This window comes from Anolis sagrei, chromosome 7 (assembly GCF_037176765.1).
Source record: "Anolis sagrei isolate rAnoSag1 chromosome 7, rAnoSag1.mat, whole genome shotgun sequence".
NCBI lineage: Eukaryota > Metazoa > Chordata > Lepidosauria > Squamata > Dactyloidae > Anolis > Anolis sagrei.
The window spans coordinates 1,104,630-1,128,250 of NC_090027.1; the positions used below are offsets into that span (position 1 = coordinate 1,104,630).

The following is a 23,621-nucleotide window of genomic DNA, read 5'->3' on the forward strand; positions in this document are numbered from 1 at the left end:
TCGGATGAGCTTGATACCCAAAGTTGTGGGATTCCTTACAGACCAAAGGAAGCACTCCTCCCCACAATACACCGGCAGACCGCAGAAGTTGCTGTGATGGTCTTTGGTGACCCCTCTGACACCCCTTCGCGACCCCCTCAGGGGTCCTGACCCCCAGGTTGAGAACCACTGCTCTAGGAAATCGGATGAGCTTGGTACCCAAAGTTGTGGGCTTCCTTACAGACCAAAGGAAGCACTCCTCCCCACAATACACCGGCAGACCGCAGAAGTTGCTGTGATGGTCTTTGGTGACCCCTCTGACACCCCTTTGCGACCCCCTCAGGGGTCCTGACCCCCAGGTTGAGAAACACTGCTCTAGGAAATCGGATGAGCTTGATACCCAACGTTGTGGGATTCCCTACAGACCAAAGGAAGCACTCCTCCCCACAATGCTGTGATGGTCTTTGGTGACCCCTCTGACACCCCTTTGCGACCCCCTCAGGGGTCCTGACCCCCAGGTTGAGAAACACTGCTCTAGGAAATCGGATGAGCTTGATACCCAACATTGTGGGATTCCCTACAGACCAAAGGAAGAACTCCTCCCCACAATGACCCGCAGACCGGAGAAGTTGCTCACATGCTAAGCGGCAACGGCCTCTGACTTGATCAGTTGTAAACTCTGAGGCTGAGGCAATGAAGAGGCTGCCGTGGGAGTGTTTTGCCCCTTGTGAGTTTTCCATAGCCATCATGTGGCCGCCGTGGGGGACAGAAGGCATAACTAGATAAGCCTTTGCTTGATGTGACATGGCTCAAAGGGGGGATATTCCAGCTCGCATACCGCAGCAAGCCGCTACATTACATAAAGCCTCGTACCTCGTTCAGTCTTTTGTGCCAGCTTCAGCGTCTGCTGAGTTTAGAACAAGATGACACATAGCAACAACTAGGAAAAGTACCCTAGAGTCAGCAAGAAAAGCAAGAGCTGCAAGCCAGCCTGACCCAGATGCCTTAGAAGAGGAACAAGTAAAAGTTCGTGGCCTTCTCCAGCTTATTTCCTCAAATAGTCTCTTTTTGGGCAGGGGGTCATTCTCCCCTTTGGACAGTACTGGGTGGAAGTACATAGGAAAAAACCCTGCCTCATTCCCTTCAAACTGCTAATTTAATATTGACTGCAGGTTTAAGTTGGTAATTTCCTAGGATTTGATGTGAATGGAAGTCTTGGCTTGCCTCTCTTCCCCATTCCTTCCTTCCACAATGCAGATTCTTTCTCATTTTGGAAAAAAAATACATGGTAAATATGTCAGAAATATTCAAAATTAACTACAAAAATGTGAGTCAACCACTGAAAGGATTAAATAGATGCAGTGACTTAGCAAAAGCTGCCGTCCTATATAAGCAGGTTTGCCTGTAGCTTAGTAGCTGTCAGTCTGAGTTAAACTTCAGTGAGAGAAAGGTCTCAGTCTGAGAGAAGGCCTCACAGCGTGAGGTAGGCCTTAGTCTATGAGAAGGTCGGGTGTGAGAAGCTTTGGTGAAAGAAGTCCCAAGTTGTAGGCCTCGTGTGTAAATCCTCATGTGAAAAATTCCAGTATAAAGGCTGCTGTGTGCATAAAGCTACTGTGTGAAGCTCTAGTATAAGTTCATTGTCAGAGAAGGCTTTGTGAGAGTGAAGCTGTTTGTCTACACGAGGAAGAAGCCCAGAATGGAAGCAAAGAAGGAAGTATGTTGTGGAAACCTTGTTATTGTAAATAGTGCAGCTATATTATTTTATTACAACTAAAAGTCTCTTATGGAAGAGAAAACATTAGTCTGTATGTTTTAGTTCTTTTTCACTTTGGGCTACTGGTGCTGAATCACGCTGCTGGGAATAAGTTACTCTGCTGTACGTTTATGAGGAGGGTCTTTTGTAGCTTAGTAGCTGTCAGTCTGAGTTAAACCTCAGTGAGAGAAAGGTCTCAGTCTGAGAGAAGGCCTCACAGCGTGAGGTAGGGCTCAGTCTATGAGAAGGTGGGTGTGAGAAGCTTCGGTGGAAGAAGTCCCAAGTTGTAGGCCTCGTGTGTAAATCCTCCTGTGAAAAGCTCCAGTATAAAGGCTGCTGAGTGTATAAAGCTACTCTGTGAAGCTCTAGTATAAGTTCATTGTGAGAGAAGGCTTTGTGAGAGTGAAGCTGTTTGTCTACACGAGGAAGAAGCCCAGCATGGAAGCAAAGAAGGAAGTATGTTGTGGAAACCTTGTTATTGTAAATAGTGCAGCTATATTATTTTATTACAACTAAAAGTCTCTTATGGAAGAGAAAACATTAGTCTGTATGTTTTAGTTCTTTTTCACTTTGGGCTACTGGTGCTGAATCACGCTGCTGGGAATAAGTTACTCTGCTGTACGTTTATGAGGAGGGTCTTTTGTAGCTTAGTAGCTGTCAGTGTGAGGTAAAACCTCAGTGGGAGAAAGGTCTCAGTCTGAGAGAAGGCCTCACAGCGTGAGGTAGGCCTCAGTCTATGAGAAGGCCGGGTGTGAGAAGCTTTGGTGAAAGAAGTCCCAAGTTGTAGGCTTTGTGTGTAAATCCTCATGTGAAAAGCTCCAGTATAAAGGCTGCTGAGTGTATAAAGCTACTGTGTGAAGCTCTAGTATAAGTTCATTGTGAGAGAAGGCTTTGTGAGAGTGAAGCTGTTTGACTACATGAGGGAGAAGCCCAGCATGGAAGCAAAGAAGAAAGTATGTTGTGGAAACCTTGTTATTGTAAATAGTGCAGCTATATTATTTTATTACAACTAAAAGTCTCTTATGGAAGAGAAAACATTAGTCTGTATGTTTTAGTTCTTTTTCACTTTGGGCTACTGGTGCTGAATCACGCTGCTGGGAATAAGTTACTCTGCTGTACGTTTATGAGGAGGGTCTTTTGTAGCTTAGTAGCTGTCAGTCTGAGTTAAACCTCAGTGAGAGAAAGGTCTCAGTCTGAGAGAAGGCCTCACAGCGTGAGGTAGGCCTCAGTCTATGAGAAGGCCGGGTGTGAGAAGCTTTGGTGAAAGAAGTCCCAAGTTGTAGGCTTTGTGTGTAAATCCTCATGTGAAAAGCTCCAGTATAAAGGCTGATGCGTGTATAAAGCTACTGTGTGAAGCTCTAGTACAAGTTCATTGTGAGAGAAGGCTTTGTGAGAGTGAAGCTGTTTGTCTACACGAGGAAGAAGCCCAGCATGGAAGCAAAGAAGGAAGTATGTTGTGGAAACCTTGTTATTGTAAATAGTGCAGCTATATTATTTTATTACAACTAAAAGTCTCTTATGGAAGAGATAACATTGGTCTGTATGTCTTTGTCCTTTTTATCATTTTGGGCTATTGGTGCTGAGTCATGCTGCTGGTAATAAGAGTAATAAGTAGTAAGATTAATAAGTTAATCTGCTGTACATTTATGAGGAGAGTCTTTTGTAGCTTAGTAGCTGTCAGTCTGAGTTAAACCTCAGTGAGAGAAAGGTCTCAGTCTGAGAGAAGGCCTCACAGCGTGAGGTAGGCCTCAGTCTATGAGAAGGCCGGGTGTGAGAAGCTTTGGTGAAAGAAGTCCCAAGTTGTAGGCTTTGTGTGTAAATCCTCATGTGAAAAGCTCCAGTATAAAGGCTGATGCGTGTATAAAGCTACTGTGTGAAGCTCTAGTACAAGTTCATTGTGAGAGAAGGCTTTGTGAGAGTGAAGCTGTTTGTCTACACGAGGAAGAAGCCCAGCATGGAAGCAAAGAAGGAAGTATGTTGTGGAAACCTTGTTATTGTAAATAGTGCAGCTATATTATTTTATTACAACTAAAAGTCTCTTATGGAAGAGATAACATTGGTCTGTATGTCTTTGTCCTTTTTATCATTTTGGGCTATTGGTGCTGAGTCATGCTGCTGGTAATAAGAGTAATAAGTAGTAAGATTAATAAGTTAATCTGCTGTACATTTATGAGGAGAGTCTTTTGTAGCTTAGTAGCTGTCAGTGTGAGGTAAAACCTCAGTGGGAGAAAGTTCTCAGTCTGAGAGAAGCCCTCACAGCGTGAGGTAGGCCTTAGTCTCTGAGAAGGCCGGGTGTGAGAAGCTTCGGTGAAAGAAGTCCCAAGTTGTAGGCTTTGTGTGTAAATCCTCAAGTGAAAAGCTCCAGTATAAAGGCTGCTGCGTGCATAAAGCTACTCTGTGAAGCTCTAGTATAAGTTCATTGTGAGAGAAGGCTTTGTGAGAGTGAAGCTGTTTGACTACATTAGGAAGAAGCCCAGCATGGAAGCAAAGAAGGAAGTATGTTGTGGAAACCTTGTTATTGTAAATAGTGCAGCTATATTATTTTACTACAACTAAAAGTCTCTTATGGAAGAGATAACATTGGTCTGTATGTCTTTGTCCTTTTTATCATTTTGAGTTACTGATGCTGAGTCATGCTGCTGGTAATAAGAGTAGTAAGTAGTAAGAGTAATAAGTTACTCTGCTGTACATTTATGAGGAGGGTCTTTTGTTAATAAGCCCACTCGCCCAACCAAATATTCATGTAATTTAGAATCAGATTGGGCACAGTCCAGTCCAACTCCCTTGCTATGCTTATGGTTAACTTTATCAATATCTCTCTTTTGACAGATGCCATGACATAACTGCAAAAGAGGGGGGTGGGGGTGAGGAGCTCTAGGTCCAGTAATTGCTTAATAGTTTGCTATCTGGTATATAACTGAAAAGAGTTTAGAGCAACTGTGTCAAGTTCGGTTTTTAATTATTGGGTTTTCTTGATCAATCCTGCAATTCTATGAGGAAGGGGGCATGCGTAAGGGGGGAAAGGGGAGTGTGCAGGTTCATTTCTTGATTCATAAAGGGCAATACGAAATGACACAAAAGGCAAGGAAAGAGAAGGTCTGGACACCCATTACATTGCACTCCCTCTGAACCCATTTGAGAATCACATATAACCAGCACAGATAGTAATGTTTTAAAAATGCACAGCGAAACTGCAACGTTAACACAAAAGAACAGATGGATTTAGGATTAAAGAGATAGAAAAGCAGACTAATAGTACATTCTTAAATAGCAGAAGTCTAAACAGCAATTGCTGTGAAGGAAATGAAATCAGAAGGGTTATTACAAAGAATAGTATCCAGCAGTACTACTCATTCTTTAAGAATCTATTCCCAAGCAAGGTCAGGTCCATTACTTGTGCAGGTCACAGTGGCCTGTGTAAGTGGCAGCCAATCAGAAAGCTACCACATACACCGCCCTCCCTCCACATACAAACATTCTCTTTTATTATAGATATAGAAGATATAGATAGCTAGATATAGATGAACTGGGTATTTTTAATTACAAAAATATGAGTCAAGCACTGAAAGGGTTAAATGAATCCAACGACTTATTAGTGTTGTGTTGGTTCAAATAGTCTCTTGTATTTGCTATTATATTTCGTCTCAAAGTCACCGTTAACGGTTTCCAAACGGAAGAGGAAGGTTCTCTCGCTGCTTGCTGAGCGCGGAAAAAAAGAGAACTGAGGGATGGCCACGACCGCGGGCTATATATACACCGGGGGGGGGGGGGCGTGGCCTGAGGGAGTCCTAACTGTCACTTTTTAATCTCTAGAAGGTTCCGATCGCTGGACTGCGCAGGCGCAGGGTTACCATATGTGCGATTCACAGGAACTACGACAGGAAAGCTGCAGTTCTATATAAGCAAGTGTGCCGTTAGCTTAGTAGCCTTCAGTCTGAGGTAAACCTCAGTGGGAGAAAGGTCTCAGTCTGTGAGAAGGTCTCACAGTGTGAGGTAAGCCTTAGTCTATGAGAAGGCCAAGTATGAGAAAGCCTGGTGTAAGAAGATTCGGTGAAAGAAGCCCCAAGTTGAAGGCCTCATGTGTAAAGCTACTGTGTAAGTTTGGTGTGAGGAGAAGCTCTGTGAGAGCGAAGCTAGAAGCTGTTTATCTGCATGAGAAAGAAGCCCAGCGTGGAAGCAAAGAAGGAAGTATAAACCATTTTATTTGTGTTATGGAAACCTTGTAAATAGTGCAACCGTATTATTTTGCCATAAAGAAGAGATAACATTGGTCTCTGTGTTTTTGTTCTTTTTATGACTTTTGGCTACTGGTGCTGGGTCACGCTGCTGCTAACAAGTTTGTTGTCCATTTATGGGGAGGGGCTTTTGTTAATAAACCCACCTGCCCGACAAAAATCCCTTCCTCAAGTTCCCTTGACAGGTTTCTGTGACATCAGCCGAATGGCTCATCTTCTTTCTCTCATCCTTCTTATTTATCTTTGGAACTCAAAAAGAAAGTCTGGAGATATCAAATTCACATGGCTGTTTGAAATCCCATGTCATCTGTGGCAAGAAAAAGGTACCCCTCCACTCCTCTCCCAAACCTGGGGTATCCTTAGAAGATTCTTAGAATGCCACAGGGGAAAATTCAGAGTTTGGGTCTCCTTACCCTGTACAGCAGTGGCTCCCAGCCTGTAAGTTCCCAGGTGTTTTGGCCTTCAGCTCCCAGAAATCCTAACAGCTGGTAAACTGGCTGGGGTTTCTGGGAGTTGTAGGCCAAAACACCTGGGGACCCACAGGTTGAGAACCACTACAGTACAGGAAGGTTTCTGAAACACAGGGCTTGGTTTCTAACTAACTTACCTGTCTGTAGAGTCTGCTTTCCACCTGAGAGCACTCCCATGGGAAGAGTACCTGTGGGAGTCAGGCCCTTGAGCGTCAACACACTCTCACTCTCTTCCCTGAAAAAAGAGGCAAAATGTCAATTATTACATCCAAGTTCAAAAAGCAATTCAGAACTATATTCCATAAGCATGGTTCCTAAGGCAGATATCTTGTTTTCATTGATCTTCTAGGCATTTAAAAGTTGCCAAACTTGCAAATATGTGAGTCCTATAAAAACAATCAGAACTGGGGATGGAAGCTGCAAACTGAAAACACCAGGAGGCCCACATTGGTCACCCTTGAATTAAAATGACCATGTGGTGGACGATGGGAAAGAGTCCCCTTTCCTTGAGCCCCTGGAGAGATGGGCCCAGTCAAAGCAGGCAATATGACTTCGGTAACCAAAGAGCCCCGTGTAGTCCAAAGCAGCTTCCTCGATGTATTTCCTTTATAAACAACTTTAAGAGCCAAATCTATCAGAGGAGATTTGAATAATAATAATAATAATAATAATAATAATAATAATAATAATAATAATAATCTTTATTTAATACCCCGCCACGATCTCCCCAATGGGGACTCGGGGTGGCTTACATGAGGCCAAGCCCAACAACGTATTACAATAAAGTAAAACCAAAACAAAATAACAATAGAGTAAAATACATACAACATATGAATGCAAAGACAATAAAGCAAAATCATACACATTCAAATAAAATAACATAACAATGAGCGGGCCGCATGTGCAAGATAAACACTAAGATACTACTGGAGCATTGCAGCGCACCCAAATACCTGGGAGGAGTCACTCTGGACCGTGCTCTGACCTACAAGAAGCACTGACTGAACATCAAGCAAAAAGTGGGTGCCAGAAACAATATCATTCGAAAGCTGACTGGCACAACCTGGGGATCACAACCAGATACAGTGAAGACATCTGCCCTTGTGCTGTGCTACTCTGCTACTGAGTACGTATGCCCAGTGTGGAACACATCTCACCACGGTAAAACAGTGGATGTGGCTCTTAATGAGACGTGCCGCATTATCACGGGGTGTCTGCGCCCTACACCACGGGAGAAATTACAATGCTTAGCCGGTATTGCACCACCTGACATCCGCCGGGAAGTAGCAGCCAATAGTGAAAGGACCAAGGCAGAGACATCTCCAGCTCATCTCCTGTTTGGGTATCAGCCAGCACGTCAACGACTTAAATCAAGAAATAGTTTTCTAAGATCTACAGAGACACTCGCTGGAACACCTCAGCAAGCGAGAGTCCAAAAGTGGCAGGCTCAAACCCAGCACCTCAATCCGTGGGTGATACCAAATGAGAGACTCCCCCCTGCGCACACAGAAGACTGGGCGACTTGGAAGGCACTGAACAGACTGCACTCTGGCACCACGAGATGCAGAGCCAACCTTAGGAAATGGGGCCACAAAGTGGAATCCACGACATGCGAGTGCGGAGAAGAGCCAACCACTGACCCCCTGCTGCAATGCAACCTGAGCCCCACCACATGATGCACAAGGGAGGACCTTCTTGCGGCAACACCAGAGGCACTCCAAGGGGACAGATACCGGACAAAGGACATTTAATCAACTACCAAGCTTGCAAACGTTGTGTTCTGTTTGTTTGTTAAAAAAATGCAATGCAACTGTTTGGTCTGCTCCTGACACGATAAATAAATAATTTCAGACTTAAGTTGACTCTGAGTGAGGGCTGGGTAAATGACCTCGGAGGGCCGTATCCGGCCCCCGGGCCTTAGTTTGAGGACCCCTGATCTAAAGTCCCCCTCCAAACATCCCACCTTGTCATGCCCAGCACTTTTAATTTTAATTATTACATTTGGCCCAGCCATTGTTTTTAATTGCGTCATTGGGTGTTGTTACTGTTATTGGTTTGTTTTTTGAGTTATTGTGTTATTATTATTAACTTTATTTGTACCCCGCTAGCATCTCCCGAAGGACTCGATGCGGCTTACAAAGGCCAAGGCCTCAAAACACAACATAACATGTGTTGTTGTTGTTGCTGCTGCTGTTTTATTGTTGTATTTGGGCTCGGCCTCTTGTAAGCTGCACCGAGTCCTTCGGGAGATGGTAAAAGGTAAAGGTAGTCCCCTGACATTAAGTCCAGTCATGTCTGACTCTGGGGTGTGGTGCTCATCTAGATTTCTAAGCCGAAGAGCCAGCGTTGTCCGTAGACACTTCCAAGGTCATGTGGCCGGCATGACTGCATGGAGCGCTGTTACCTTCCCGCCGGAGCGGTACCTATTGATCTACTCACACTTGCATGGGAGATGGTAGCGGGGTACAAATAAAGTACAGGGTTAGTCAAAATGAATAGGCCAATAAGAAAATTAATTGTACCCGAATGTATGTTTACTGTAACCAAACCACAGCTACGTAGCGACAGATAAACTATCAAAGTTTTTTTTGAGCAACACACATGTACGTTAATGCCGCTAGGCGTCGCTAGGAGTCGCTGTTTTCAAAATGGCGGAATCAGGCAAAGAGAAGGCGTTTTGTGTGATGACATTTGCTAAAACAATGTCAGTAATTACGGTCCAGCGAGAATTTCGAGCCAAGTATGGCAAGGAACCACCTCATCGACATTCCATTGCGAGGTGGGTAAAGCAATTTGAGGAGACGGGCTGCTTATGCAAGGGTAAAACCACAGGACGACCGCGTGTCTCCGAAGACACAGTGGAATCCATTCGTGCATCCTTTCAACGAAGTCCCCAGAAGTCGACAAATCGTGTTTCCATGGAATTGAACGTTCCGCAAAAAACTGTGTGGCGCGTGTTACGCAAACGTTTGCAGTTCAAACTTTGATAATTTATCTGTCGATACGTAGCTGTAGTTTGGTTACAATAAACATACATTCGTCTAAAATTAATTTTCTTATTGGCCTATTCATTTTGACTAACCCTGTATTATTATTATTATTATTATTATTATTATTATTATTATTGTATCCCCCGTCCCCATCAGTTTGGCAGGAGGAGGTGGTCCCTTTCCAGCCAACCTTTGCGAGAAAAAGCCAACTTACCGAAGAACGGAAAAGACTCGTGCCATCTTCCCAATGGCCCTGATCTTATTCCTGATGATCTCTTTGCGGGCATTGGTGCCTCCTTGAGGAGAGAAGAATCAGAAAGGTTTAAAAGAATGGGGCATGAAAACGCGCACGGCTCAGGCGATGCCATAATGCAGCATCTGCTTGGCTCTAGGAAAGAGAAATCAGATTACAACTTCACAGCTAAATTCCATGGAAGGGGGAAGAGTCAGAATGGAAACGGGAGCAGATGACGGACAGAGTGACACACAGACAAAGAGGTCTAAAAAGGGTGAGGGGGAGGAGTAGGACCACCCAAAGTGGCTCAGGAGCAGCAGGACTCCTCTTGCCCTCGGAATGGGTCGGACCGCGTTACACATGGGATGGAATATGGATGACTCAGCCAGAGGGACACAGTTTGGCAAGGCAGGATCACATGTGGAAATGGACAAGACCACGTGAGAGTGAAGGCTTCCGGATGCTGGGCTGTGCTTGCAGGAGGGAGAGCCGTCACGCAAGCACCGTCTCCGGCACAGGCAAAGGAAGGAAGGGCGGGCGCCATGGGATGAAGCCCTCTCCCGTTTAGTACGCAGACCAGACATGGGCTGGAAATCATGGCGATGTGGCAATGGCAAACGGAAGGACACATACATCTCCTCTCGGCTGATTTTGCTTTGTTTTGTTTTTAATGGCCCAACTCTGCATTAAGAACAGGACAAGCCAAACTGGAGATCTGACATGCACCAATGGATCAGCCATGCATAAGGTGGCTGCATTCCAAGTCAAGAGAAACGTGGCCCCACCACCGCCAGGACACAACACCCCCACCCACCCCCGCACCGCACCGCCCACCACCGGTCAGGTTCCTGGTGGAACACAAGAGGGTTAAAAAAAGAAACAAAACCAAACGCACCACGTTCATGTTAAAACTGAAGGGGGAAGAAGGGGGGAGAAATGGCGAGACTTTCCAACTAGTCAGCTAGTCAAAATCCACTCCAAGGAAATCTGGTGGCACAGGCAGTGAGAGAATTAAGCTTTTAGCAAAGTCTAGCTGGGTACCTTTCGGATAGCTTGAAATGTAGTTATCTTCAGGGAGAGGAGACACCAAGTAAACAAAGAGATGAAGATAGAGATAGAAGAAACAAATTTAATTTCCATGGGAGGGAGGGGAAAAAAAACATTTTTTTAATATTAAAAAAAATGCAACGGGACAAGAAGAACTCGGAGGCCGTTCTCTTCTGGACTGGCATCACGCTCGCTTGGCTAAGTCTCCCTCTCTTTTTCTGCTGCCGAACTCCGGATCGGCAAATACATGCCTTCCTGGTGCACCACACGAAAACCATTAGTAGGGGCCTCAGGGGATGAGTTGGTTTTATTTCTGGAGATTAGGCAGAAATGATGGGAAAGCCAATCCAATGACTGGTGACCAAAAAGCTGATCTGATGTGCAGATCTTACTGCAAAGATCATTTTTTCCACTGATTTTACAGTAAAAGAAAAGCATTGACAAATTGCTAGGAAGACCCAAATCATGTTACAACGGCAATACCAACAATTGGTGTTCAGTTTCAACGTTGTGTTGTCCTAACCCACAACCCTCGTGGCGCAAGGGGTCAAACCAGTGTTTCTCAGCCTTCCTAATGCCGTGACTCCTGAATACAGTTCATGTTTTGTTGTTCCTAAGGCAGATGTCGTGTTTTCATTGATTTTCTAGGCTTTTAAAAGTTGCCAAACTTGCAAATATGTGAGTCCTAAAAGAACAATCAGAACTGGGGCTGGGAGCTGCAAACTGAAAACACCAGGAGGCCCACATTGGTCACCCTTGAATTAAAAGGACCATGTGGTGGATGATGGAAAAGAGTCCCCTTTCCATGAGCCCCTGGATGTAGGTGAACTACAACTCCCAAACTCAAGGTCAATGCCCACCAAACCCTTCCAGTGTTTTCTGTTGGTCATGGGAGTTCTGTGTGCCAAGTTTGGTTCAATTCCTTTGTTGGTGGAGTTCAGAATGCTCTTTGATTGTAGGTGAACTCGTGTCAGGAGCAACTTGAGAAACTGCAAGTCGCTTCTGGTGTGACCCCTAACCATAACATTATTTTCATTCCTACTTCATAACTGGAATTTTGCTATTGTTATGAATTATAATGTAAATATCTGATATGAAGGATGTATTTTCAGTCTCTGGACCAAATTTGGCACAAATACCCCCTTATGCCCAAATTTGAATACTGGTGGGATTTGAGGGGGATTGATTTTGTCGTTTGGGAGTTGTAGTTGCTGGGATTTATAGTTTACCTACAATCAAAGAGATTCTGAACCCCAGCAATGATGGAATTGAACCAAACTTGACACACAGAATTTCCGTGGCCAACAGAAAATACTGGAAGGGTTTGATGGGCATTGACCTTGAATTTTGGAGTTGTAGTTCACCTACATCCAGAGAGCACTGTGGACTCAAACCATGAGGGATACCACAGATACTCAATATGCCCAAATGTGAACAGTGGTGGAGTTTGGGGGGAATAGACCTTGACATTTGAGAGTTGTCGTTGCTGGGATTTATAGTTCACCTACAATCAAAGAGCATTCTGAACTCCACCAACAATGGAATTCAACCAAACTTGGCACACAGAACTCCCATGACCAACAGAAAATACTGGAGGGATTTGGGAGGAATTGATAGTGAGGGGCATGTTCCCCCCTCCCCACTTGGAGTCTCAGAAGCAGCCCTCCCCTTGGCTGAGAGGCCAGTCAATCACAGCAGAGGAGGGCTTTTGATGGGAGGATTCACCATCTGTTTTCCAAAAGGAAGAGAAGGACAGATGGAGAGATCTTCAGCCTTCTCTGCCAAAAGGGTTTCTAAGACCATCGGAAATATAGGTTTTCCGATAGCCTTTAGCAACCCCTCTGAAACTCCCTCGCGACCCCCCCCCCCCACGGGTTGAAAAACACTGGCTTAAACCCTTGTGCTGGCAGAACTGCTGACCGAAAAGGCAACGGTTCAAATCCAGGGAGCAGGTTGAGCTCCCGTCTGTCAGCTCCAGCTTCTCATGTGAGGATATGAGAGAAGCCTCCCACAGGATGGGAAAAAAAAACCCACCCCAGAAAAACCCAAGTCTCCCTTCAAATTTAGGTATTGTTAGTTTGACGTACTAAAGAACTAAAGAAATAGCAGCCTGTAAAATAGCCCAGGATGGCGAGCTTTAGCTATGAATGGAAAAGATGACAACAAAATGGTGCAAAGAAGACGACTACACGCCCAATACTTGATATTGATTTCTCCGGATTTGCTTGAAACCCCAGAAGTTACCCCCCACCCTACCCTGAAAGTGCAAAAAAAGGATTTCTTTACCATCCAATGTTTCATCTCCGTCTGTAATAAGCTCGTCGTCGGAGCAGATGTTGAGGATGTTAACCAGCATCTCGGTAACTGCAGGACGGAGAGAGAAATGGGAACAGTGGTCAACAACCAGGCCATAAATGAGTGGGTTCACACATTGTGCTCTTGCTCGCAGCCTTAGGCCATGCTCCAATCCAACACGTGTCTGCCTCTTCCGCAGAAACCAATATCTTTATTTACTTTATTTATTTACTTTATTTCTATACCGCTTTTCTCAGCCCTCAGGTGACTCAAAGCGGTGAACAACATCAGTACAAAATATCACAAAACAAGTATAGGGCAATTAAAAACAATTGTAACATAAATTATTAAACATCCGTATCACAATCATTAGCCCCTCAACAGTAAAATCAGAATCCAGTCTCGTCATCCATTATTCCGTATTCCTATGTTCAATTACACTGTTTAATCGAATGCTTGTTTGAACAGCCAGGTCTTCACTTTCCTCCGAAATGCCAGCAGGGAGGGGGCCCATCTGATATCTGCAGGCAGGATGTTCCACAGCCGAGGGGCCACCACTGAGAAGGCCCTGTCTCTCGTCCCCGCCAAGCGCGCCTGTGATGCAGGCGGGACCGAGAGCAGGGCCTCCCCAGATGATCTGAGTGTCCTAGTCGGTTCATAGGAGGAGATGCATTCAGAGAGGTAAGTTGGGCCAGAACCGTTTAGGGCTTTATAGGCTAAAGCCAGCACTTTGAATTGTGCCCGGTAGCAAATTGGCAGCCAGTGGAGCTGGCGCAACAGAGGAGTAGTATGCTCCCTGAGTGCCGCTCCTGTTAGCATCCTGGCTGCCAAGCGTTGGACTAGTTGGAGCTTCCAAGCAGTCTTCAAAGGGCACCCCAAGTAGAGAGCATTGCAGTAGTCTATGCAGGATGTAACCAGAGCGTGGACTACTGTGGCTAAGTCAGACTTCCCAAAGTACGGGCGCAGCTGGCGCACAAGTTTTGACTGTGCGAATGCTCCCCTGGTCACCGCCGAAACCTGGGGTTCCAGGCTCAGCGATGAGTCCAGGGTCACACCCAAGCTGCGAACCTGCATCTTCAGGGGGAGTGCGACCCCATCCAACACAGGCTGTGACCCTATGCCCTGTTCAGCCTTACGACTAACCAGGAGTACCTCTGTCTTGTCTGGATTCAATTTCAATGTGTTCGCCCTCATCCAGACCATCACAGCGGCCAAGCACCAGTTCAGGATCTGAACAGTCTCCATCGTAGCAGGTGGAAAGGAGTGACAGAGTTGGACATCATCTGCGTACACATGACACCGCACCCCGAAACTCTGGATGTTCTCCTCCTCTGAATTGAGGAGACGCAATTTTGAACTTGCGGTCCAAATCAGGACTGCAAACTCACTTCAAACGTTGGTTTGCAATTATTGAAAATTCCACAACTTATTAGAAATAACTGCATCATAACCTCATTGGAAAAGTAAAAATGACGTCACATCCATTTGGCAAATGTGAATCTCCATGAACATCATAATAATAATAATAATAATAATAATAATAATAATAATAATAATCTTTATTTATACCCCGCCACCATCTCCCCAACGGGGACTCGGAGCGGGTTACATGAGGCTAAGCCCAAACAACAAACTACAATATAACAATGCAAATTGCAGTAAAATAAACAACATAACTTTAAAATGTAAAACATCAAACGCCTGTAAAACCTTTCTTTTCTGACAAGCTTTCGATGGGTGAATAACTCAGGACTATGTCTGTTTTAGTTTTTATTGTATTTTAAAATTGGTTGTATTGTTTTTATCGACTGCTGTAAACCGCTCCGAGCCAAATTGGGAGTGGCGGTATACAAATCAAATAAATAAATAAAATAAAATATAAAACAATATACACAGAACATAGGAACCAAACATGATGACAGAGACAACCTTCTGAAAACCACGAGGGCCTTGAGATCGTCTGGGGAGGCCCTTCTCTCGATCCCACCTGCTTCACAGGCACGTCTGGCGGGGACGAGAGAGAGGGCCTTCTCGGTGGTGGCCCCCCGGCTGTGGAACACCCTTCCTGTTGACATCAGACAGGCGCCCTCCCTTATGTCTTTCCGTAAGAGCCTAAAGACATGGCTATTTGAGAAGGCATTTAACTGAGTGCTACATTAATTGGTAATGACAACTGGAACGGAATATGGATTACGAGATTGGTTATGATTCTACGATGAGACGGAACGGATTATTTAGTGTAATTATATTATTGTGTATTAGTGTTATGTTGATTTTTCGTTATTGCTTTATTGTAAATTGTCTTTTATATGTTGTACACCGCCATGAGTCGCCCTAGGGCTGAGAACGGCGGTCAACAAATGCAGCAAATAAATAAATAATAAATAAAAGCATGACTTTGTTAGAAGTCAATTCTCTGAACAAGTGATATTCATAAGTATTCATGTCATGGCACACAGGTAACTCAGCTGTTAGACTGAAGAACCATGTCTTTAAACTGCCAAGGCAGAGGATGGTTGTTAATTTGAAGTTGAAATTGCAGTTGCAATTGCACAAAAGATATACACCACCTTGGCGTCCGTCACCGATTCCCGCAGGATTTATGCACATCTTGTTTAACCCTCTATACTTCTAATTCAAAAAATTCCTCTTGTTTTTATTTCTTTAGCTCTCCCGTCAAGTATGCGAAGGCCAGCTTCCGGTTTCTTTCAAATTTTTCATGATTTTCATATTTCAAATTGCTAGAAATCTTAGCCATCATAGTTTATCCTTCCATCATATGCATGTTTTCTGCCAACTACTAGGTTGGCAGAAGCTGGGGCTGACAGCAGGAGCTCACCCTGCTCCCCGGATTCGAACCTGAGGCCTTTCAGTCAACAAGTTCAGAAGCTCAGCGGTTTAACCCACTGCGCTACACATAGAATACAGGTTAGCAAATCTATATATTAGCAAATGAATAGTGAAAGGCCTGGGAGGTTGCTATTTCCAACAGCAATCTTGATATGGAGGCCATAGCTCGCGGAGTCTTTTGCGGTCTTAATGTTATAACACTTCTCTTTTAGGGTTGTTGTAGTTTTTTCGGGCTATATGGCCATGGTCTAGAGGCATTCACTCCTGACGTTTCGCCTGCATCTATGGCAAGCATCCTCAGAGGTTGTGAGGTCTGTTGGAACTAGGAAAAATCAAGGTGATCAGTTGAAACATTCCCACCTAGCTCCAGCAGACAAGAGTGCTTTGTCCCGCCCTGGTCAGTCCACAGATATACAAACCCATTTTTCCTAGTTCCAACAGACCTCACTCCCTCTGAGGATGCTTGCCATAGATGCAGGCGAAACGTCAGGAGAGAATGCCTCTAGACCATGGCCATATAGCCCGAAAAAACCTACAGCAACCCAGTGATTCCGGCCACGAAAGCCTTCGACAATACTTCTCTTTTAATTTTTTAAGTGGTTACACTTCTCTAACAGCGCTCCATGCAGTCATGCCGGCCACATGACCTTGGAGGTGTCTACGGACAACGCTGGCTCTTCGGCTTAGAAATGGAGATGAGCACCAGAGTCCCAGAGTCAGACATGACTGGACTTAATGTCAGGGGACTACCTTTACCTTTACCTACACTTCTCTAAAGGCCAAATTCTAGGCCAACTTCCAGGTAGAAATACACCATTTGGGCCACATGTCGCTCAGATTAACCGCTCCAAGGGGATCTCTTTTCCTCATTGGACTCTTGTTTTTCCTACGATATATTTTCCAGTGCCAATTCCCGCTTACCTTTTTCCCCTACAAAAGGCAAAGACCATGTGAAAACATCCATGAAATTTGGAAGCCAGTAGGGGTGAGGGGAACAATTAAACTGCCTGATGTTCATGACATTATTTTCATATTTCAGCACAGCCGCTAGAAGGAAACAAGCAGAGAGAGAGAAATCACAACAATGTTCATTGACCGAAGCATCTTTCTTCCAGTTTAGCAGAACTCTGAATAATAATAATACAACAAGAGCCCGAAAGACCCCCAATACAGTGAGACCCTGTGCAGCGAAGGGATGCCCCCCTCGACCTCCAAGATGTTGATATGATATAATAGAATATTATAACATTAATAATAATAATAATAATAATAATAATAATAATAATAATAGAAGACCAGGAGCCCAAAAGCCCCTCTGATCTCCGATGTAGATATGATATAATAATAATAATAATAATAATAATAATAATAATAGAGCCCGAAAGACCCCCAATATAGTGAGACCCTGTGCAGCGAAGGGATGCCCCCCTCGACCTCCAAGATGTTGATATGATATAATAGAATATTATAACAGTAATAATAATAATAATAATAATAGAACAGGAGCCCAAAAGCCCCTCTGATCTCTGATGTAGATATGATATAATAATAATAATAATAATAATAATAATAATAATAGAGCCCAAAAGACCCCCAATATAGTGAGACCCTGTGCAGCGAAGGGATGCCCCCCCCGACCTCCAAGATGTTGATATGATATAATAGAATATTATAACAGTAATAATAATAATAGAACAGGAGCCCAAAAGCCCCTCTGATCTCCGATGTAGATATGATATAATAATAATAATAATAATAATAATAATAATAATAATAATAATAATAATAATAATAATAGAGCCCAAAAGACCCCCAATACAGTGAGACCCTGTGCAGCGAAGGGATGCCCCCTTGACCTCCAAGATGTTGATATGATATAATAGAATATTATAACATTAATAATAATAATAATAGAAGACCAGGAGCCCAAAAGCCCCTCTGATCTCCAATGTAGATATAATAATAATAATAATAATAATAATAATAATAATAATAATAGAGCCCAAAAGACCCCCAATACAGTGAGATCCTGTGCAGCGAAGGGATGCCCCCCCCCAACCTCCAAGATGTTGATATGATATAAAAGAATATTATAACAACAACAACAACAATAATAATAATAGAAGAAATAATAATAATAATAATAATAATAATAATAGAAGACCAGGAGCCCAAAAGCCCCTCTGATCTCCGATGTAGATATGATATAATAATAATAATAATAATAATAATAGAGCCCGAAAGACCCCAATATAGTGAGACCCTGTGCAGCGAAAGGATGCCCTCCCAACCTCCAAGATGTTGATATGATATAATAGAATATTATAACAACAACAATAATAATAATAATAATAATAGAAGAAATAATAATAATAATAATAATAATAGAAGACCAGGAGCCCAAAAGCCCCTCTGATCTCCAATGTAGATATGATATAATAATAATAATAATAATAATAATAATAATAATAATAATAGAGCCCAAAAGACCCCCAATACAGTGAGACCCTGTGCAGCGAAGGGATGCCCCCCTCGACCTCCAAGATGTTGATATGATATAATAGAATATTATAACATTAATATTAATAATAATAATAGAACAGGAGCCCAAAAGCCCCTCTGATCTCTGATGTAGATATGATATAATAATAATAATAATAATAATAATAATAAAAATAATAATAATAATAGAGCCCAAAAGACCCCCAATACAGTGAGACCCTGTGCAGCGAAGGGATGCCCCCCTGACCTCCAAAGATGTACATATGATATAATAATAGAATATTATAATAGTAATAATAATAATAACAGGAGCCCAAAACATCTGCCCTTGCGCTGTGCTACTCTGCTGCCGAGTACGCATGTCCATTGTGGAACACATCTCACCACGCTAAAACAGTGGATGTGGCTCTGAATGAGACATGCTGCATTATCACGGAGTGTCTGCGCCCTACACCACTGGAGAAATTACACTGTCTAGCCGGTATTGCACCACCTGACATCCGCCGGGAAGTAGCAGCCAATAGTGAAAGGACCAAGGCAGAGACATCTCCAGCTCATCCCCTGTTTGGGTCTCAGCCAGCGCGTCAATGACTTAAATCTAGAAATAGTTTTCTAAGATCTACAGAGACGCTCACTGGAACACCTCAGCAAGCAAGAGTCCAAAAGTGGCAGGCTCAAACCCAGAACCTCAACCAATGGTTGATACCAGATGAGAGACTTCCCCCTGGGCCAAGCCCGTAGCCAGGATTTTGATTCGGGGGGTGGGGCTGAGTTTGTTTCGGGGGGGGGGGAGTTTGTTTTTCTCAGTCTGAGTGAAAGAAGGTCTACCCTAGCAAACCTTTTGTATCGTTATCCCAATACCCCCATGCATATGTAATATATTGAATATGGTGATCAGATCATGATATGAATAAACATAACAGTTTAAATAATGCACCAGTAAGGCCTTTTCGCGGACCACCATGAGAATTTCGGGGGGGGGGCTGAAGCCCCTCAAGCCCCCCCCCCTCCCAGCTACATGCCTGCCCTGGGCACACAGAGGGCGGGGCGACTTGGAAGGTGCTGAACAGACTGCGCTCTGGCACCACCAGATGCAGAGCCAACCTTAAGAAATGGGGCCACAAAGTGGAATCCTCGACATGCGAGTGCGGAGAAGAGCTAACCACTGACCACCTGCTTCAATGCAACCTGAGCCACACGCACAATGGAGGACCTTCTTGCGGCAACACCAGAGGCACTCCAAGGGGCCAGATCCTGGTCAAAGGACATTTAATCAACTACCAAGCTTGCAAAATTTGTATTCTGTATTTTTGTATTTTGTCCGTTTGTTTGCTTTGTTCTGTTAGAAATGTAATATAATTGACTGGTTGCTGATGACTCGATAAATAAATAGGACCCCAAAAGCCCCTTGACCTCCAAAGATGTAGATATAATAATAATAATAATAATAATAATAGCCCAAAAGACCTCCAATACAGTGAGACCTTGTGCAGCGAAGGGATGCCCCCCACCCCAACCTCCAAAAATGTACATAGGATATAATAATAGAATATTAGAAATAATAATAATAATAATAACAAGAGCCCAAAAGCCCCCTGACTGCCAAAGATGTTGATATGGAAAATCAGAGTTGCAATCTCCACTCTGCCATGGAAATCTATGGAGTGGCCTTAGCAAGTGACATTCCCTCATTCCCAGAGGAAGGTAACCCTCCTCTGGACCAATCTTGACAGGAAAACCATGCAATAGCCTCACCGCAGGGCTCTCACGAGTCGGGAATGACTTAAGACACACAACAACAGTCTTTCTAACAATCCTGTGGGTTTGTCCTGTAGACATCTAGTTGCATTTGGACAAAGTTCTCCCTCTTCGTGCCCCCAAACTCTCTTTGACGAAGCCGTTTTTGCATTCTGTCAACCAAACTAGAGTCCAAGTCACATCAATGTACGGGATTTCAAATTATCTCCTAGGATGACAGAAAAGTGCCAGACAAGGCCTGCAGAAGGAATACTGAACAAATATTGCCGGGACCTAGATCTCAGTTGCAGAACTTTACCAGTGTGAAGACTAATCCCAAGAGAACATTTCGTATTTCAACATTTCAAATCTTCCACCACTTCAGCCTGGTTCACTTCAGCTTATGAGACTGTGAACAACCGCTTCCTCTTGAGAAAAATGTATAATCTCACAAAGGACGACCACCTCACTCGCCTCATAGGAAACCTGCTACAAAACAGGAGCTTTTTTGTTGAGTTCCAGGGCCAGAGAAGCAGATGGCGGAAACAGAAGAACAGCCTGCCCCAGGGGAGCGTGCTTGCTCCATCCATGTTCAACATCTACACAAATGACCAGCCACTGCCAGAAGGGACAGAGAGCTTCATCTATGCTGATGATCGTGCCATCACTTCTCAAGGAAATCAGCTACCAAACAGGAGCTTTTTTGTTGAGTTCCAGGGCCAGAGAAGCAGATGGCGGAAACAGAAGAACGGCCTGCCTCAGGGGAGCGTGCTTGCTCCATCCATGTTCAACATCTACACCAATGAACAGCCACCGCCAGAAGGGACAGAGAGTTTCATCTATGCTGATGATCGTGCCATCACCGCCCAAGCAGGGAGATTTGAGATGGTTGAACAGAAGCTCTCCAAAGCTCGAGGTGCCCGTACCGCCTACTACAGGGAAAACCAGCTGATCCCCAACCCATCTAAAACACAGACATGTGCCTTTCACTTTAAGAACGGACAAGCATGCCGAGCTCTGAGGATCACCTGGGAAGGAATCCCACTGGAGCATTGCAGCGCACCCACATACCTGGGAGTCACTCTGGACCATGCCCTGATCTACAAGAAGCACTGCCTGAATATCAAGCAAAAAGTGGGTGCTACAAACAATATTATAGGAAAGCTGACTGGCACAGCCTAGGGATCACAACCAGACACAGTGAAGACATCTGCCCTTGCGCTGTGCTACTCTGCTGCTGAATATGCATGCCCAGTGTGGAACACATCTCACCACACTAAAACAGTGGATGTGGCTCTTAATGAGACATGCCGCATCATCACGGGGTGTCTGCGCCCTACACCACTGGAGAAATTACACTGCTTAGCCAGTATCGCACCACCTGACATCCACCGGGAAGTAGCAACCAATATGCTGCAAGTCGATCTGGTTGCTTCTGGAGTGAGAGAATCAGCTGTCTACGAAGACATTGCCCAGGGGACGCCCGGATGTCTTGCAATCCTGCGAGGAGGCTCCTACACCACTGGAGAAATTACATTGTTTAGCCGGTATTGCACCACCTGACATCCGCCGGGAAGTAGCAGCCAATAGTGAAAGGACCAAGGCAGAGACATCTCCAGCTCATCCCCTGTTTGGGTATCAGCCAGCACGTCAATGACTTAAATAAGGATATAGTTTGCTAAGATCTACAGAGACACTCGCTGGAACATCTCAGCAAGTGAGAGTCCAAAAGTGGCAGGAACAAACCCAGAACCTCAACCAATGGCTGATACCAAATGAGAGACTCCCCCCTGGGCACACAGAAGACGGGGTGACTTGGAAGGCGCTGAACAGACTGCGCTCTGGCACCACCAGATGCAGAGCCAACCTCAAGAAATGGGGCCACAAAGTAGAATCCACGACACGCGAGTGCGGAGAAGAGCAAACCACTAACCACCTGCTGCAATGCAACCTGAGCCCTGCCACATGCACAATGGAGGACCTTCTTATAGTAACACCAGAAGCACTGCAAGGGGCCAGCTACTGGTCAAAGGACATTTAATCCACTACCAAGCTTGCAAATTTTGTATTTTGTCTGTTTGTCTGCTTTGTTCTGTTAGAAATGCAATATAATTGACTGGTTGTCCTGACACGACAAATAAAAGCCAAAAGCAGGCCCACACTTTCCATTGAAATACTATTAAGTTTATATTTTCTAAAATTATTCTTGGTTTTAATTATTGTATTGTTTTTAAGTGCGTTTTTTTGCACTACAAATAAAGCACACTGTGCATAGGAATTCATTCATATTTTTTTTCTCAAATTATAATCTGGCCCTCCAACAGTTTGAGGGACTGTGACTTGGCCCTCGGTTTACAAAGTTTGAGGACCCTTGATATATTGTATGTAATATATACCTTGTAAGCCGCTCTGAGTCCCCTTCGGGGTGAGAAGGGCGGCATATAGATGTCGTAAATAAATAAATAAATGTGGCTCTTAATGAGACCTGCCACATTATCACTGGATGTCTGTGCCCTACACCACTGGAGAAATTACACTGTTTAGCTGGCCTTGCACCACCTGATATCTGCTGGAAAGTAGCAGCCAATAATGGAAGGACCAAGGCAGGGACATCTTTGGCCCATCCTCTGTTCGGATATCAGTCAGCATGCCAACGCCTTAAATCAAGAAACAGGCTCCTCTAAGATCTTGCAGGAACACCTCAGCAAGTGAGTGTCCAAAAGTGGCAGGCTAAAACTCAGCCCTATATCCCAGGTATGATTCCAGGTTTTCTGCTTTAAGCTGGATTATATGATGCCAGATAGAGCAGATATCTATAGGGCCTGTCTGGAATATAGGGCCTGTCTGGAAGGGCCCTAAGACTGCAGATTGAAAGCCTGGTGTGTTTCACTACTCCAAAGGTCAGATTAAAACACGAACTAGGTTCGAAGTCAACAGGAACAGAGGTTTATTTCTTTCAAGCATGAAAGGATGTCAGAATTAGTTAAGTGGACGAACACAGAGAGTGCTCACTAATGCTTCCTCTTCATCTTGGAAAGAAGTGACGAGCGGAGTGCCGCAGGGTTCCGTCCTGGGCCCGGTCCTGTTCAACATCTTTATTAATGACTTAGATGAAGGGCTAGAAGGCAGGATCATCAAGTTTGCAGACGACACCAAATTGGGAGGGATAGCCAATAGTCCAGAGGACAGGAGCAGGATTCAAAACGATCTTGACAGATTAGAGAGATGATGGGCCAAAACTAACAAAAGGAAGTTCAACAGTGACAAATGTAAGATACTCCACTTTGGCAGAAAAAATGAAATGCAAAGATACAGAATGGGTGACGCCTGGCTCGAGAGCAGTACGTGTGAAAAAGATCTTGGAGTCCTCGTGGACAACAAGTTAAACATGAGCCAACAATGTGATGTGGCGGCAAAAAAAGCCAATGGGATTTTGGCCTCAGGCATCAATAGGAGCATAGTGTCTAGATCTAAGGAAGTAATGCTACCCCTCTATTCTGCTTTGGTTAGACCACATCTGGAATATGG

The 23,621-nt window shown here is 44.3% G+C and overlaps 1 protein-coding gene across 4 annotated transcripts in view; it reads right to left on the bottom strand.

The window, feature by feature from the left end:
- PPP3CC (protein phosphatase 3 catalytic subunit gamma) overlaps positions 1–23,621 on the bottom strand; it is a 117,823-nt gene that overhangs the window by 18,320 nt on the left and 75,882 nt on the right. For 2 of the 4 annotated variants that reach the window (XM_060787606.2, XM_060787603.2), the window contains exons 9-13: positions 16,776–16,901; positions 12,996–13,073; positions 10,704–10,730; positions 9,642–9,723; positions 6,575–6,672 (exon numbers count right to left, since the gene is read on the bottom strand). In XM_060787606.2, the coding sequence (XP_060643589.1) occupies positions 6,575–6,672; positions 9,642–9,723; positions 10,704–10,730; positions 12,996–13,073; positions 16,776–16,901 (411 nt within the window). The remainder of the gene's footprint in view (positions 1–6,574; positions 6,673–9,641; positions 9,724–10,703; positions 10,731–12,995; positions 13,074–16,775; positions 16,902–23,621) is intronic. The other 2 variants (XM_060787604.2, XM_060787607.2) reach the window with 1 other exon arrangement.